At 40.4% G+C, this 17,763-nt stretch overlaps 1 protein-coding gene across 2 annotated transcripts in view; it reads left to right on the forward strand.

The window, feature by feature from the left end:
* The window catches only part of sema4gb (sema domain, immunoglobulin domain (Ig), transmembrane domain (TM) and short cytoplasmic domain, (semaphorin) 4Gb), a 42,716-nt gene extending 25,060 nt beyond the window's left edge, over nucleotides 1-17,656 (forward strand). For both annotated transcript variants that reach the window (XM_044337200.1, XM_044337201.1), the window contains exons 9-15: nucleotides 2,375-2,550; nucleotides 4,874-5,012; nucleotides 5,136-5,358; nucleotides 7,115-7,230; nucleotides 7,690-7,844; nucleotides 9,256-9,317; nucleotides 9,879-17,656. In XM_044337200.1, coding sequence (XP_044193135.1) covers nucleotides 2,375-2,550; nucleotides 4,874-5,012; nucleotides 5,136-5,358; nucleotides 7,115-7,230; nucleotides 7,690-7,844; nucleotides 9,256-9,317; nucleotides 9,879-10,846 — 1,839 coding nt within the window. In that variant the 3' untranslated portion in view covers nucleotides 10,847-17,656. The remainder of the gene's footprint in view (nucleotides 1-2,374; nucleotides 2,551-4,873; nucleotides 5,013-5,135; nucleotides 5,359-7,114; nucleotides 7,231-7,689; nucleotides 7,845-9,255; nucleotides 9,318-9,878) is intronic.
* The last annotated feature ends 107 nt before the right edge of the window (nucleotides 17,657-17,763 follow it).

The raw sequence follows: 17,763 nt of genomic DNA on the forward strand, positions 1-17,763 counted from the left end.
TTTCCAACGAGTTAATGCATCAGCGCACTCGAAAATCAAGCAGATTTAGTCCGCGTACACACAGAAGCACTTTGGTCGACTTATGTTGTTTTTAAATGTACTCTATAAATAATTAAACTTGACTTGCAACACTTCAACCACCCCAGTTTAGCATTTTAAAGCAGTAACGTAACACTCGATGAATTGTTTCTAGCACGCTGCGATGTAGTTGTAGGCAGACATAAGCAAACTGTAAAAGTGGTTTTTATGACCTCTTATGAGGAAAAGTTGTTTTATCTATGATCACATAAATGAACAAATCTTTCAAGTGTGTAATAAAACTTTATTACTGTTTATACACATCATTCATATCGCGTTGGCTTGTCTCCATATTTAGCATTAATACACCTCTAAATAAAACATTTAATAAATAGTTTATAACACACTATAATGCGGTTGTAAGTGTTAATTAACGTACATCATTTGCCAACAATTATAACCTCTCCTATGAAGACCATATTTTATATTATTACAACTGTGTTTTTTTACTATATTATCATGTATTATCTGTTTATACACCAGCCTCCACTTATTGGCGTCCACAGGAGGAGTTACAGTGGTTGACAAAACTACAATATAGTGTGTTATAAACCAAATAATATACTACTTATAAATACTAAATAGCAGGACTTATATTTTTGACTGAGAAATTGTAATTTGACAAAACATTTCTACTTACTTCCTCGAGCTTTCAGCAGCATGTCATGGCTGTTATCAGCAGATGTTTGCTCAGTTGTCATGAATAAATAATCATAATAACAAATATAATTGATGTTTTTAATTGATTGTTTTTGCGTTGCTTCACTGAAATTATTCACGCACAAACAAGCTGTAAAATCATTTCTGAGCATTTTATAAAAAATCTTGTTGACACTTTTTTTTACCCCCATATCCTCCAGCAGTCCATCTTCTCTCGATTCTCTCTGCATCCAATACAAGTAATTTCTGGAAATAAGGTCTCCTCTCCTCCTCTCTCCTTATCAGCGCTGTGGAGAGTTGCGAGAGCAGTCGAGAGTCTAATAACGCAGTCTGAACTAGGCCACAGCAGCACATGCAGATGTCGAGCTGGTCCCCAGTTCATCCCTGTGGCAGCCAGACGCCACACTGGTTGGAGGCAGATACGCAGATAGTGAAGGCACTGGCATTAGCCTCTGGCCTGAAACCACCGAGGACTTCTTGCCATTTCTGTGCTGCCTAACTAGTTGTCCTCTTCTGTTTCTCACTTCCCAGCCAGAACGCATCTACTTCCCCTGCAATCATGACCCGTTTTCACATAGGAGGGTGTAAATAACATGAAAACAAGGTCTTCTTTGCAGCATAAAGAGCAGAAATTAGTGTCGTGCTGGAGCCACTTTGGAGCTCCATTTTTCCTTTGCTCTGCTATGACTTAAGACACAGAGCACGTCTGGCTCAAACAGCCCAGGCTTTAGTCAGCTTCCATCATCTCGTAGAGGGTTAATATCCCCACAGGCATATCTTAACGTTGCTATGCATGAATTCTTGATTCTTATTCCCTCAGATTTACGAGGTGACAGTCCGATGACCCCGACTGTGCTTTGATGTTGATCGTTATCTGTCGGTGCATCCCTGCAGCCCTCTCCGCTATAATAACTTTTTATCAATCCATAGGAACTGTTTATTTGTTTTCTCTGTGGCATCCATTTTTACCTCTGCTTTACTAAGGTTTTGTTGAATGAACCCCTAACAGTGGATGCCCCCTCTCTTTGTCTTTCTTTTATAACAAAAGTTGAGTCGGTATTGTGGATGGAAGTTTTCCTAATGCAGGTTATGTCAGTTTAAGCGATTACGCCTTTTTTTTTTTTGCGTGGGAAGCAGAAGCGGATAGAGCTTTTTGATGAACGACAGATGTCTGCAAAAGACATAAAATGAAGAAAGATGAAGCGCTATATAATTCAGACAAACAAAGAGTCTCTCTTCTAAATGAGGTGTGCTAAATTACTCTTTTAGGAAGATATCTCCTGCAGCCTTGCCTCCCAGTGCTACCGAAATGCAATTAGAGCAAATGTGCTAAAGTAGGCACAGTCGGAGCTAGAACACTAACATTCAGCTCCACTTTCATACCTTTATCATCCGCTCTGCCCCACCTATATGTGTATAGTTATGTGTACGTTATGATTTAATCCCTATCTTTTTGTAGATACATGTGACTCAGTTGTATCTTTGTGTTTGTCTATGCTGTTATTAAATCATAGCTGCGTGGCCATTGATGTGTATATGTAGTATGACAGTGGGTGGATTTGCGCAATATATCAGCTCAAGCGAGTGACTTTATTTATTCATCCATCCATCCATCCGTTGTCTCCTCTGTCTGCAGAATGACTGGGGTGGCCAGAGGACCCTGCAGAGGAAGTGGACCTCCTTCCTTAAGGCCAGAATGGTGTGTTCGGTCCCAGAATACGAGCTCCACCTCAATATCCTACGCAGCGTCTTTGTCCTGCAGGGTCGAGACGCACAAAGCAGCATTTTCTACGGCGTCTTTGGTCTAGAATGGTAAGGGATGGCATAAAATTCTGCTTTGGTTATGCCCTTTTTAACCCTTCTACATATAGTTTACCCCTATTGAAAAAGGAATAATTTGACATTTTGGGAAATACGCTACCGTCCAAAGGTAACAAAATCCACCTACAAGCAGTTCTAGAGCTCACTAATGAACATGTTTGATCTTGTTTGTTTTAATCCACACAAAAACTGCAGTGTAAAAACAACAATTTGTGGTTTTATGGGGGGATTATATGTCGGGCTGTTTCTTGGCTGGTAGCACTAACTTCCAGGAGTCCTTTTGTCACCGTGAAGTTGCCAGGCAACTGTCTGCAAGAAAGCAAATAAGCATATTTCCAAAAGTTGAATTCATTTAAAAATCACCCAGTGGGAAAAGGTGTTGAAGTTTTACAATCCTCTGTAATTCATTATATTTATATGGCACCAAGCACTGGAAGAAGTCTTTCCAATTTCAGTATTAAAACATGGCAGTTAGCCAGTCTTGAGATCTGAGGCCATATTTAGACCATATTTTAGGAAATCACTCCTCATTGGACAAAAATTAACTTTTGAAGCCACGTAAATTGCTTTGTTTACACTCTGCCAATCTAAATTTGGCATAATATGTTTGCATATGTAACCTTGGAAGTTATTTACCTATACACATAAAACCTACACTTAATAAAGTGCTGCTGTTCTTTGCACTGGCTAATTTTTAAAATTGAGCGTGTCAGAGAACTACAGCACTTCATAAAAATATCTACTTTATAGCTCCGAGTGTTATAAAACAGCAACGTCACACTCTCTCCAAGAAGTAGTCCTTCTCTTTACTGTGAAGTAGGAGTATTTTTAGTCATAGGTTAACTTTCAGCATGATTCCTAGGAGTGATTTTTTGAGAAGCTTGATAAATACGGGTCCTGGTCCAGTGAACAGTAGCCTTAAAATTCAAGAGATGTAATATATTGAGGAAACCTTAGGAGATGCTTTCCTTTGCAGATGTCACCTTGCATTCTGGGAACTTGTGATGAGCATTTTCTCTATTTTCTAACATTTTATAGACTAAACAATTAATCAGTTAATCAAAAAAAACAAAAACAAAACAAAACAATCAACAGATTAACTGATAATGAAAAAAAACGAATTTGTTTCAAGTCCGAGGTGTTAGCTGTTATCAAAAGAGGCCAAGCTGCAGTCAGATCAGATGTGACAGTGTCAGAGGACGATGGCTGTGAGTAGAATATTTGGCAGCGGTGTGAGTGTGTGTGTGTGTGTGTGTTTATGCTGAATGTGAATGTGTGTTTAGGCTGATATGCAGAGTCATGCTGCATAAAACTGTCCCAAGGGTGTTTAGATTCAGATGGAGAGGATAACATTGCAATGGGCCAGTAATACTATCCATTTTCTCTCTTTGCTTTAACTGCCACACTTCCATTCGTAGATATTCAATCTCAACCTCTGTCAAGTCTCTTTTGCCTCGTTCACTACACCAGCTGTCCTTTCTTTCTTTTTTTTATTTCTGTCTTTCTATATGCTGGTTTTCTTTAAAAAAAAGAAAAAAAGAAAGAAACCTACACCTGTGCAAGTAGTAGTCATCATTATGCATTAGACTCAAGCATGCAAGAAAGAGTAAGAGCCCCTGAGCTATACTACTCACTAGGTTTGAAGACAGATTCTGGTTTCACTTCAATCTCATTTTTCTCACTTGAATGCTTTTGAAGTCTGAAGGTGGGCGCACAATAGACTTGAGAATGTGACGCAGACATTTTCCACCCATTACTAATCTCACCTGTAGGGCTTAAGATTAAGGGTCACCTGGTTCCCATCTCCCAACTCATGCTGTTGTTATGTTGTGGGACAAAACTTTTCTTTCATAGGTACTCCACCAAAACCACAAATGGGGTTTTATTTATGACTCACAGGGAGTGGATATTTCACCACTGAGAGTGTGGTGTTGACAAAATCTGAAAAACAAATATTTCCATCTGGAGTGGATGATGGGAGTAGCTATTGAAGATAAAAAGGGGAAAATTACACACCTGTCACCGATCACAACTCCCACACGGTCATTCAAGACAAATTGATAAGATCCATGAGGAAAATGTGAGCGTCAAAATGCGCCCACAGTTTTCAGTGAATAGAGAGCAGCTCTCAGCAGCCTAGTTACCTTTTCGCCTGTCAGTGGCCGCTTATGATCTGTGATGTGTTTGAAATTCGATCTGGGTGGCTGTTCCCCAGATAATAACCTCAGTCAGTGTTTATTCAGTGTTGAATCATTAATCCTGAATGTGTCCTCTGAATTCGTCTAAGCTGTCGGGACCGGGTATTGTCTTTCAGGAAGAATATCAAAGCTTCTGCTATCTGCCAGTACGCCTTCTCAGATGTACAGAAGGCTTTCGACGGGCCGTACATGGAGGTGCAGGACTCAAAGTGGAGAGAGTACACAGGAAAGGTTCCAGAGCCGAGACCTGGATCTGTAAGTTTCATCTATTAAAACTCTTCCTTCACACATCAGAGTATTTAATGTCCCACTCTTTTCTCTGTTTGTACAAAGAACACCGTGCTCATTTCTTTGTCTTTCTTCCTTTCATCTCTCCAGTGTATAACCGATCTGCACAAGTCCCAGAGCATCAACTCATCTCGAGATCTCCCAGACAATGTCCTCACTTTCGCCAGAAGGCACCCGCTGATGGCCAGCCAGGTGCAACCAATAGGGGTGCGCCCACTCATGTTCAAGAGAAGCGTCAACTATGTCAAGATAGCCGTGCACAAGCAGCCGGCGCTGGATGGAAACATCTATACTGTTCTGTTTTTGGGAACCGGTGAGTTTATTGTCACAGAACAGTCGCTACGGCTGATAGGTCACAAGTCATCCAGTCACTCAAATAATCAATCAGTCGAACAAAACAACTTAGAGAATAAGTCTGGTGATATTTCATGTTTTTCTTATTATCAGCAAATCCCATGAAAAGACCAAAACCAATAATAAATCGAGCTACTAACGAGTAATGTTTGTGTTGTCAAAGAATGACATGGCTTATTCCTCTTGTTGTCCAAACACAATTAAAAAGACATCAAGGAGCCACTCAGTTCCACCAGTAATGTCCCTTCATTACCATGAACACACAGACTGTATAGTTGATTTTCAGTCAATCCCACACACACCATCCTGCTGCTGTAAATACTCACCAGCACGCTAAACGTGGATTAATCTGCAGCTGGAAACAGTCCCCAACAAACTGATTATTTGCTCCTTTTTGGAAGGCCTTTGCTAAAAACTACAATGCCAAACTATGTAAGGGAAATAACTTATATTTGTTTTTTTGTTTTTAAAAAATTAAGCTATATATTTGTTTCCCATTTTTAAAGATTTGTGTATTAAGTAGAATGAGCTTCAGGCTGAGTGACACAAATGAGTTTGGAAACTTGTAAACAAACATACTAACACATTGTTGGTTTTGGTCTTTTTTGGGGGGATTTGTTGACAATAAAAAATATATATAATTTAACCAGGTAAAAGTCTCATTGAGAGACTTGGCCAAGAGAGCAGCATAAATATTGTTACAACAATAAACACAAACAATACAAACAGACGAATACAACTGTCAAACCCTACAAACGAGTGAACACAATATCCAGTTAATAAGCAATACAAGGTCAAGCAGTTGATGCATAAAGAAATACATTTTTCTAAAACGATTTCAGTGAAAATTTGGGAGCGATCACATTTACCAAGAGTACAATTTTCTCAATCCTTTAAAACTGACTTAAATTCCCCAAGAGTAATCAGCTCTGACAAGGTCAGCTCCTTCTGTACATTACTCCAGGAAGAAGGGGCAGCATATATAAAAACTTTTTTTGCTTTAATTCTGTTCTTACTCTTGGGACCAACATGTGTAGAATATCATGAGAAAGCAGGCCATATTGATTTTTGGTTTTTACACATGGATGTACACAGATGAGGAGGAACCAGCCCAATGAGAGATTTATATATATATATAAAAGCCAATCAATGCAAAAGTCTGCTGACATACAGAGATAACCAATTAGAAGCAGCATACAGAGTGCTGTGGTGTATGAGATTGCCACAGCCAGTAATAAAACGTAAAGCACAGTGGTATACAGTATCCAACTTCTTTATGCACTGGTGAGGTGTGTTCATAAAGAGCAGATCGCCGTAGTCCAATAAAGGCAAAAAAGTTGTAGAAGTCAAGTGATTCCTTGCCTGGAGGGAAACATCCTAAAAAAGAAAGAAAGTTTCAGCTTGGAAACAAGGTTTTTAATGTGTGATTTGACTGTCAAGTTCTGATCAATATTAATATCTAAATACTTATATGTTGTAGCCAATTTCAACCCCTTGAGTGGTTGAGATCTTAGGAAGATTATGTAGTAACTCTTTGTCATTTGAAAATAGCATGAATTTGGATTTGTCTGCATTTAACACCAACTTAAGTCAAATGGGACTGAACAACATCAGAGGCAGACTGCAGGAATTCAAAGGTTTGTACTATTGAAGGGGATGAGAATAAAGCCATTTGTTGTTTGATAAGCTTGTCAAGGTTGTATCTTTTCTTACAGATGACGGCTGGCTGCACAGAGCAGTAGACATTGATGGTGAAATGCATATTATAGAAGAGCTGCAGTTGTTCGATAAACCCCATCCCATAGAGAGCATGGTCTTATCCTCCGCTCTGGTACGTATTAATGTATGCGTAATGTACAAACAAAATGAGGGTTTAAATTGCCTATTTATGCTAAAGTGATCCAAATGAAAATGGTGCTGCCTCGGATAGATCATGTTCTGGATAATTAATTTACTAGAATTGGTGTGAACAGTCACAAGCTGTTGACAAGGTTTTTCATTTATCAAACCCTGCCAGTAAATTATAGCTTTGTTTTTTTGTTGTTTTTTTTCCAACGCCTACATTTTCACAAACTGCATAAGTTAAGTGTTTGTGTGAAGATAATCTACAGAGAGCGTGCAATGTGAATTTCTTCCCGGAGCTGTTGGAACAAATTCATCAGTGAACAATGATTAATCAGATAAGAAATTCATTGCTTACAGTACAATGTAGAAAAATACATGTGTGCCAATTGTAATTTTAGGCTTTAAACCGTAGAAACAGATTAATCGTACATCTTTTGTTTGACAGCGGAGCATCTATGTCGGCTCCCACTCCGGAGTCGTCCAGGTGCCGATGTCGGCCTGTCAGAGGTACACTTCCTGTTACGACTGCGTATTCGCCAGAGACCCCTTCTGCGGCTGGGATGGGAGGGTGTGTGTTGAAATATCCTCACGTGCACAGAGGTGAGGCAACAGGAAATGCACATGCATCGATACATGTAGACACAAATGCACATTTCCAGTGAAGGGGGCGAACAAACACACAGTGTTTATAGAAGGTGGTGAAAGACACACAAATGTGGGTTACAGATATTTGGAAGGAAACAAACCAGATTTTCAAGTCAAGACAGATAAATTTGCTTTGCTCTAGCATAGATCCCGAGTCCCTAAACCTCCTCTACAGTTCCACCTGCTCTCTCTTCATTTCCTCCTGAAAGGTATTTTTCTGTCACTGCATGCAATTGGATGACACATTTTTCAAGTTAGATAGAAAATGATCTAGATCTGAAAAATACTTACAATAGTAACTTAATAAGGATAATAGACTCAAATGTTGCTGAGAGTAAACGAGTGTGGAGCTTTTCATGTTGGTAATATAACAGTCAGGTCAATGTCTTAATTATTGTGAGCCTCTCTCAAAATGTGTAATTTTGACGCAGTGTACATTTTTGCATTACATGACCTTTTTTAGTTGATGTTTATTTCTTCATTCTTGGCCCAACAGCAACAGTGGAATCTAATAAATTATTTATACAACTTGTTTTCCCTTCCAACTGAATTTCTATGAAAGCAGGTCTATAGTACAATGTAGTCGACCTGGATTTTTTCTCATCAGCTCTGTTCAGCTCAGCGGGAGCTATTTCTGGGGTGGGAAGGCTTGAATTTGGAGTGATTGGCCGAAAAAAACATTTGGATTTGAAAACACACTTCTCTCGCACTTTGAATCAGCGTTTAGGTTCAGTGCTTTAGTGTAACTCCGCAAGCGAAGTTTATTCTTTTCTCAATTGTTAATTCTTACTGAGATATTAACCGAATCCTGTTGAAAAACCTTTTCTTAGGATCATAAAGCTTTAATCCTTAATCTTGCAGTTTGTTGTAAGCATACTCTGGTCAGGTTGTGAAATGTTTTAGTTGTGGTCAGGATGAGTTTGACCACTGCTTCTAAAGATACTAGAAGTACCAGGATTCATCTGGATAGGCACACAGATGAACCCCTTCCAGACAAAAATCCATAGACATCACTCTCACACTGGGGATTGTTTGTGCCTCCATTCGTTCACTCTGCATGAGTGAGTAGCAGACATCTTAATCTCCATTACTGCAGCAGACATATCAGCCTCCTGTGGATTTGTTTGGAGTTTTGGAGGCAACATCACATTCAGAGAAAGCAGAAAGAAGATAATCTAATGTTATTTGGAAGGTTTTACACGTTATTGTTTGATATTTCACTGTATCCTCTTAATTTATAACTGATTAAATTGTTTTTCCTATTTTTTTTATGATACAGTCTGCTCTCTAGAGATGGGAGTAGAGAGGAGGCTCTGGCAGGATTTTTCTGTCATAATTTTTCAAAATAGAAATGCCTTCATTTCAGGTCAAACCTCACCCAGGATATCATGAGAGGGGTCAGGGGCTGTAAGGAGAATTCAGGAAATGGTATGTGTAACAACACACACATGCACACACATACACACATACGTGCATTATACAACAAGTTATCTCTTTTAATTTAGGTAATGTTTGGTACTTACCATCCATTCCCCTTGCTAAATTTGATTCTCACACACACAGATTATGGGGTGAAAAAAGTCCAAATCATACTCGTCTTTCCTCCGCCTGAAAACTCAAGCATTTAGCAGCTATTAAGGGATTTCATTACGTGTACACTCCTTACCCATCCCCCAGGTTCCAGCGTACACATTTTAATCAGTTCCTCTCCTGCTGGAGGTCAGGCGGTCCTGCTGGCTGCATTGCAGGGCTCACAACGTTTAAAGAGGCTTATAAATTGTGATGGAAAGTGATGCTGATACGTTGAGCCGCACAGGTTGCTCACCTCCACTTCAAAAACGTAACCTTGATGACCTGACATGTCGCTCTGTATTAATCTCTCTGTCTTGCTGTGTTTTTGTTGTGCTGTGCCATCCCTTTATCTTCCTTTCTCTCTCATTTCTTCTTAGCTCCATCTCATGTCTCTTGTACTCTCTTTCTGTTCCTCAGTGGTCCATCGGAGGCGTTCTGTGATGTCGGGTGACGATGTGCTACTCCAGTGTGAACTGCGCTCCAACCTGGCAACCCCACGTTGGACGCTTAATGGCCAAGATCTCCAGGGATACGGCCTCAGTTCGGGCTACCGCATCGGCACAGATGGCCTCCTCATAATTGGGGCTCGTTCCCAACAGAGTGGAACTTACCGCTGCTTTGCTGTGGAGAACTCCGTCTCAGTCTTGGTTTATCTCTACACTGTCAGGGTGCACACAGACTCGTACTTTGCTGTGGAGCCCACAGCCACAACTAACCCCACTACAGTTTCCAGCCCAACTGTTTTCTCCACCAGCAGCCCCACTGAGCAGCCTCTGCCCTCCCCTCCTGCCCCGCTGCCTCCAGGGCCTGAATTCCAGACCTACAGACACATGGAGGCTGTGTACATCTCTCTGGTGGCGGTTCTCGGTGGGCTGTGTCTGGTGTTGACTGTGGTGCTGCTTTATGTGAGCTTTTGCACCAGACAGGCGTCTCGAGACAGAAAGTTCTCCCAGCAGGGGCTGCAGGTCCTGGGGGCTTCTGAGAGAAAAAGGAGCTCCCATTTTGAACTTAAAACCATCTCCAGCCACTGCAATGGCCGCCAGGGTCGTCGGTCCATCTCAGTGCCAACGTTCGGGGACTTGGGCGATGGCTTTCTCCAGATAGTTCCGGGTGAGGGCCAGCTGTCTCCAGCCAAAACACCTCCCCCGGCACCTCCTCTTCCTATGCCGCCTCCGCTGCCCAACATGGACTACGCCAACGGGCTGTCGTCCACTCTGCCCAGTGTGCTGCGGAAGATGAATGGGAACAGCTATGTCCTGCTGAGGCAGGCCGATCCCGAGGGCATGTCACCACTCTACCACTCCTTCACAGAGGAGCTCAACAGGATCCTGGAGAAGAGGAAACACACACAGCTGGACATCCAGCCTGATGAGAGCTCCATCTAGGACTCTCTTCTCAGTCTTTTGTCAGTTATTTATTTCTACCCCAACGGTGACCCTGTAGTCGTGGGAAGAACTGTTGTATCAAACGCTGCTGTTATTTACCCAGTGTCAGAGTATCTGCAGGTCGTGTCCCGAAGCCTCATGTGACAAATGGCCCATGAATTTCACTTTCACTGATGGACTAACACTAACCAGAGATCGCTATCCAAAAAGTGGAACTGTGAAACTTTGGAAATAGACTACACTATTACATTTTTCAAAATTACTCTGAGCTTAATAACGTTACCTCAGTGTAGATACTCTGGAGGCCAGTGAAAGATAGTGGTCAGATGACAGAGAAAGGCATAAGGTAAAAAATGGGACATGGGTAAAAGAATAAAATCAGGCTGAACAACGTCCAGGAGGTGATGACGATTTTTTGAGACTGTCAAAGAGCCGAGGAAGTGTTTATTGCCATGTAATATTAGCCCTATATGGAGCTTAAAGTGATAATACACCCAAAATCTGTTTTTGTGCATTTCTTACACTACAACAACACCTGGGTTACTGCAGGAAATGTGAAAACATGGTGTACCTTCCACATAACACGCCCACAACCTGAGAGCCTGGCCCTGTGTGTTGGACGTTTGATGTCAAGATGTTCCTGTTTGTCCCTCGTGAGTGGGTTTGTTTCCCTGATCCGGGGAGACAGGTTTGACTCATCCATTGTTACAGGACTGTACTCTGTATAACCAGTCGCCAGCCATGAAGTCCTCCCACAAAGGCTGATGATGACAGTAGCTATTACACCTGGTCGGCGTCCTCTGGCATTTGGCGTCCTGCCCTTCTAGGCAGTTCAAGGTTTTTTATGAGCAAAAAGGATGGATGGCAAAGTTTCCAAATAGTCCAAAACAACAAATTCATCCTATAATACACACCGTCTTGGCTCAACTTCTCCACTTTTCCTGGCAGGTGTCCCCCTTCCAGGTGCATCACATTAGTGGCTAATAAGGAGACATAGCCCCCCCCCCCCTCGCCCACATGTACTGACCCTCCAGTCTCTTTCTACTCATGCACTAATCTATCAAACTAAAGGACTACTAAAAGACTTGTCATTACTCTTATCTTTTTTTAAACAAGCTCACAAGGAAGCAGTGTATTTATCCATATTTTCACAAAACGGCGAGTGTGAGCATATGGATGGACAAGCTGAAAAGTGGATTATGTTAGAGGAATGGTTTTAAAAGTTTCATGTTTTGACTCACTTTTTTTCCACAGGAAAAACTTGTGCAAACTAGAATCCATTATACTGCTGCTAACTAACAATTTAACCATTATATTTTGATAAATCATTTAAAAAATGTCAAAAAGTAGTGAAAAATGCAGATCATAATTTCATGTCATCAAATTGCTGGTTTTATAGACTTACATATTAAAACTCAAAATTTCTAATTATACTAAAACAGGAAAGGCAAATTCTCACACTTCAGAAGCTGAATATAACCTCACTACTCGCCTCTCCGTTCTATATGAAGGAGCACAGCCACCTCTCAAGCCCACAGGAGGCGAGTGATTGATACTCAAAAGATAGATTTTGTGTGGAGTATCACTTCAAGAATCCAGCTCTGTTACAGTGCATGAGAGCACAAATCATACATTTTGATTCATTTAAACCACTCTTTTCTCATTTTCCTTTGTTCTCATGTAAATAGCAATAATTACATCACTGTTGCAGCTGTTAGTAGCAATGTGTTGTGCCAGTGCCGATGGAAACACCTGTAGCAGACAATTTGGGTTTTCTTGCATAGTGTCTTTCTGTTTTAGCATGTGTGAGAATGCAGAGAATGAAAGGCAGCCTCATTCAGCAGTCTAGTCTATTAAAGACTATTAAAGGAGCAGTCAGTTTGTGGTCAGATTGATTAAATTCACTGAAGACCACAGACTGGCTCTGGAGCCTGGGTGGCTGAAAGGAAACACAACACACACTGAAAAACAAAGAGGTACTGTAAAGAAAAATGCTTATTTGCTGTTTTATATTTATACACCTAAACGCAACTATACTTTGTCCTTGTCAGACTGAAGCCCTATTTTTGGGTAATCATTCATCATAACCTTGAGGATTTCTCTGGAGACACTAAGACTCATGCCAACCATTTTAACAACAAGTAAAAATACAGGATTCTATTGAAAATTATGTTACAAAGAGAACAACAACATGGAAGGACGGACGCAGGTTTGTGTTTGCCCTCTGTTATGAAAAGGCTGCTGGTGGCATGTCGCCAAATCAGAGTAGAGAAGACCTTCGCACTGAAAAACCTGCAACCTGCAAAGCATCGTCACTGTTTACCTGACATGAGAGCAATGCCAAAACAACAAGAACTGCAGAGTGCACGGTGTTTCCATGGCAAGGTGAACGGCGCTATGATTAAATAGTACATGTATAACATGGAAGGAAGTGACTGAAATTAATCTCTTAGTAGTTTGTAAATGTGTCAGGGCCAGTGGTAAATAAAGATCTGTCTTTCCAGTAGAGTGTTGAATCAGCTCTTGCAGCAGCCCACTCTGGTGACTCGCAGCATGCATCTGACAGTAACAGCAGCACTTGGCTCACCTCCACGAAAGAGAGGACGGGGGCTTCTTGTCTGCACAAACGTGTCGTCTCTGCAGGTAGAAGCAGATAGAAAACATTTGACCTGCATGTCCTAGTTAGCCATGCAAGAAACAGATAATAATACAAGAGGACAAGCTGGCAGGAGCGACTTTGCAGTTGCAGGTTTTCAGCCATCTTCTCATCTGCCTTGTAGAATGTTTTACTCCAGCCATCTTTCCATTGACACTGTCAAGGCAAAGCACTGTATGCACTGTATGTAGGAGAGGTAAATGTCTGCCAGAGAGACATTATTCCAAGCCTCATTTTCACTTTTATTAAAATAGTGCAAAGATCTGCTTCAGTGCAGCAGTTAGAAACCTGTCTCTTTATTAAACGCTGACTGTAAATTATTAGCAAAAGCATTAGCCTTTCACTTGCAGTCTCTTCTGCCATACATCATTTCAAGACAGGATTTATTAAAAACAGACATTTAGTTTTTTTAATTTAAGACATCTTTTTATGGTTTATACACAAGTTCCACCTCTCAACTGTCAGAAATAATCCTTTCACTAAATACCGAAAAGCTTTTGATTGGGTAGAAAGGGCTTACCGATTTTAGCATCAGCGTCGCAAATCCAGTTGCCTCGCAAGGTAAGATGGTGATAGACGGTGATAGACAGATGGTTCATCAAATCACCTGCCAAGTATTTTTTTGAACGTGCCTGCCCTTTTCCAACCAGTTTCCATGGCCACCTCAGTAAGGATGAATCCATTATTAGGACATTATTGGGGATTGAGCTGAACTGAAAACCTCACTATATGCAGATGACCTGCTTTTATACATTTCAGATCCAACAAAATCTTATCATCGCACTTTGGGAAATATTTTGTTATAAATTGAATTTCTACTGGTTAATGCTGCTGCCCAGACGTTCCCACTCCATATCTTATTATTCGAGATCTCCTGAGGTTACATATTCAGTGTTTTTTTTATGTGGAAGTAAATTCTTGCCCCTCATGTTGCTTATATGGAAAAATATTTTGAGCTGTGGTTAGTCTTTCCTTGACCTTGCCTGGCTGTTTGACTTGACCTACATGTTGCATTTAGCCATGCAGGGAACAGATGATAATACATCTGGACATGTTGGCAGGAGCTACTTTGCACTTTGCATGTTTTCAGCTTTCTTTTTGCCGACCTTTTTAATCATTCACTTGTTTCCATCTTCATCTTCATTCTTCCCCTCTTTCTCCCTTTCTGCTACCTCTTTTGTTTTCCCCGTCTCTTCACCTCTGCATGACAGTATCATCTATTACCCTCTCAGCTCACATTCACACCCTCTCAAGGACCCTGCTGAGTTTACAAATGGCCATGATTGAATCAATTAGTGCCAATATTCAAAGAGCCCTCGAGTTTGGGTTTGCGAAGGCAGAGATTAGTCAAAGGGATTTCTTGCATTCGTTTAACATCACAGAGATAAAAGCTTCTCTCACATTTCTAGCTGATGTTATGCTTTATGACAGATTTATCGTTACTCAAGACCCAGACATCTTAAATATAAATCTCCTTTAATTATAACGCACTCACAGTCAATAATCCGAATGAATGACGATTTTCTGATGAATGCTAATTTATACGTGTTTCATGGGAGCATTTGATATTATTTTATTTAAATCAATGTTATAAATACATGTTCCTGTTGGGCAACATTTTATTGCAAGTTTTAAATATGTAAAATTATTGCAGTTTCTACTGAGTTGAACATGTTACTGAACTTAACCGTGTATTATATAAAAGTTCCCATCATAAAGCCTCCTCATCATCAAGTTGTGGACAATCCTTAAAGTCCCCCCGCCAAAATGTGTTTTGCCTGTTTTGTTCCTTTAGTTGGATGTTTTATGTTCACTGTGCAGAAGGATGTATGTGCAAAGTTTGACACCAGGAGGCTGTTTTCACATTCATGTGCTGAAAGTGGAAAGTTTCTCTGTATTCACCAAAAATCTGAGTTTAAGACGTACACATTTAAGCATGATCTGGGACATCACAACTAGCTTGGAGCCAAATGCGGCCCAGTATGTGACTTACACAAGTGTGGATGACGTGGAAATTTGAAATGCACATACACTGAGAATGGACTTTACAGTGAAGTAGGAGTCATCTTGTGTCAAACAGTTAAACTTCGAAATGAAAAATATTTGCATATATATAGCCTCTGGAATTATTTATGGAGAAGGTGTAGATGACATTTTAAGGATTTTAACAAGATAATTGAACTTTTTTTGTGGAAAAACCAAATTAGATTCATTATTTTTCTATGTCGTGTTTTATTTACACCTGAAAACATGTCTGAGGGGATCTTTAAACATGTTGAAAGCTTCATCTAAGTCACTAACCATTGCTGCTGCTGCTGCTGCTGCTGCTGCTTTACTCTCACTTTCGGATAGTCTGTTTACAACAGACATTGACTCTACACTGTATACTGTACTATGAACTTTAGGTAAAAAGACATGTTGGCTGCCGGCCGTCCATTCATCGTGTTTTTGTACACAAACCCACAGTGAAGCACTTGTTTTTGCAATTTCAACATCAAGCTGTGTCACTATGCAAGATACAGTATATTTGATGTAGATGTAGATGAATCTTCAGGGTGTTGGCCAAAGAAAGTGGTGTAAAGAGTTCACAATTTGCACTGTTCTTATGTGAGTATTTGTTAAAAAGTTGTGTAATATCCCCTTGTAAACTGTGACACTTCCCATCAAGTTGTTTCTGTATGATCATTTGATGTAGATAATTTGCTCATATGTGGTCTTCTTGATAAATAACTGGCTGAAGTGACTTTAACACTGCTTGTATGATAGTTGAGCCACCTGAGCTGTTGACAGAAAGGACTTTTTAATATCTTCTCTCATGTCTTATTTATTTCAGTTCATTTAATTTCCACTGGCTTTTGTGCAGATTAAAAAAAACACACTTTGCATTATGTTCAGCTTGGGGGAAAAAAATGTCAGTGTTAACAGGCCTGAGGGGAAGTCAAGAAATTACATGCAAAACATGTTCTTACTGAATCCTGTTCTCAAGACACCACGAGACACGAGTTGTTTTTGTCATGCGTCGAGCTGCAAGGCCGCCGTCCTCCACTGGGAATGAATCCCACATGATCGCACACTCATTTGCATATGACTCTGACAGCGCAGAGGTAGCTATAGCAGGAGCTTAGGGGAGAATAAAATGACCATTTTCAGAGAAGGTACAAGGCAGTAACTTAGCAACAGCATCTTTATTTAGAGCCTTTAATGTCCTAGCGTTGGTCAAGCTGTGCCAGTTCCCATTGGGGAGCACAGTGACTCTGACATCTGTAATTGGTGCCACAGATAAGTGAAAATACAGGAAGTGAGCATGACATGTAAGTCCAGCAACAAAATTTTACTAACATTTTCATAGCTTTGTTGTGCGAAACAGCAAAAGCAACCACAGTCCCTCCTGAATATAGTTTTTCCTACATTTGAGAATATAAATTTACAGATCATTTAAACCCACCGAAGCTCTGTGATGCTTAAAATGCAACCTATCTTCTCTCATAAACAGATTTTTGGGAGAAAATGAGTGAAATTGCAGCAGTATCCCGCTGCAGAGCTCAGCTCTACTGTCTCTCACTCATCATCATCCTCTGCAGTCATCTCACGCTCTCATTCTTCATAAATTTTCATATCTAACCATTTCCTGCGGCCAGAATTATATGCCAGTGAACTGGTATCAACAGAATTTAACAGTCTTTCCTTTGACATCTTTCACATTCACTCACACATACAACTCTGCTTGTTCGTACTCATCTGATGACTAATTCTTGGTTGTACTTATCTGTATTTTTTGTTGAGAGGTCATTTCTGGAAGGAAAGAGAGGTCAACTGGCATGTCTTTTGCAGTCAAAAATGATGAATTCTGGGTGAGAATTGCAAAGAAAGCAGTGAGTTGTTTTGCCAACATCCGCCTTGTTGAATTTGAACAAATCACCCACTGGAGTGTTGGTTTTCTTTTTCCTCTTACAGCTGATACAGAGGACAGCTCTGTGCTGAAGGTTAAGAGCTGTCCCTCCAGCTATCACACAACCATCTGTCATGTTCATTTAAGCTCTGGATCATTTAAAGTTGTGTCAGCAAGGAAACCTTCAAACCTTATCAGTATTAAACTGTTGAAACGTGTACATTCCTCCCCCGTGTCAAACAAATAAAAAAAGGTGTACATCTCATATCTTGTCTGTGAAGTATTTTTCACTTGATGGTGCAGACACTGGATTCAGTTTTTCCTCTGTTGATTTTCTCTCTGACAAGCTGTTCAAACACAAATCTAAATTTA

Source organism: Thunnus albacares, chromosome 20, assembly GCF_914725855.1.
Source record: "Thunnus albacares chromosome 20, fThuAlb1.1, whole genome shotgun sequence".
Lineage (NCBI taxonomy): Eukaryota > Metazoa > Chordata > Actinopteri > Scombriformes > Scombridae > Thunnus > Thunnus albacares.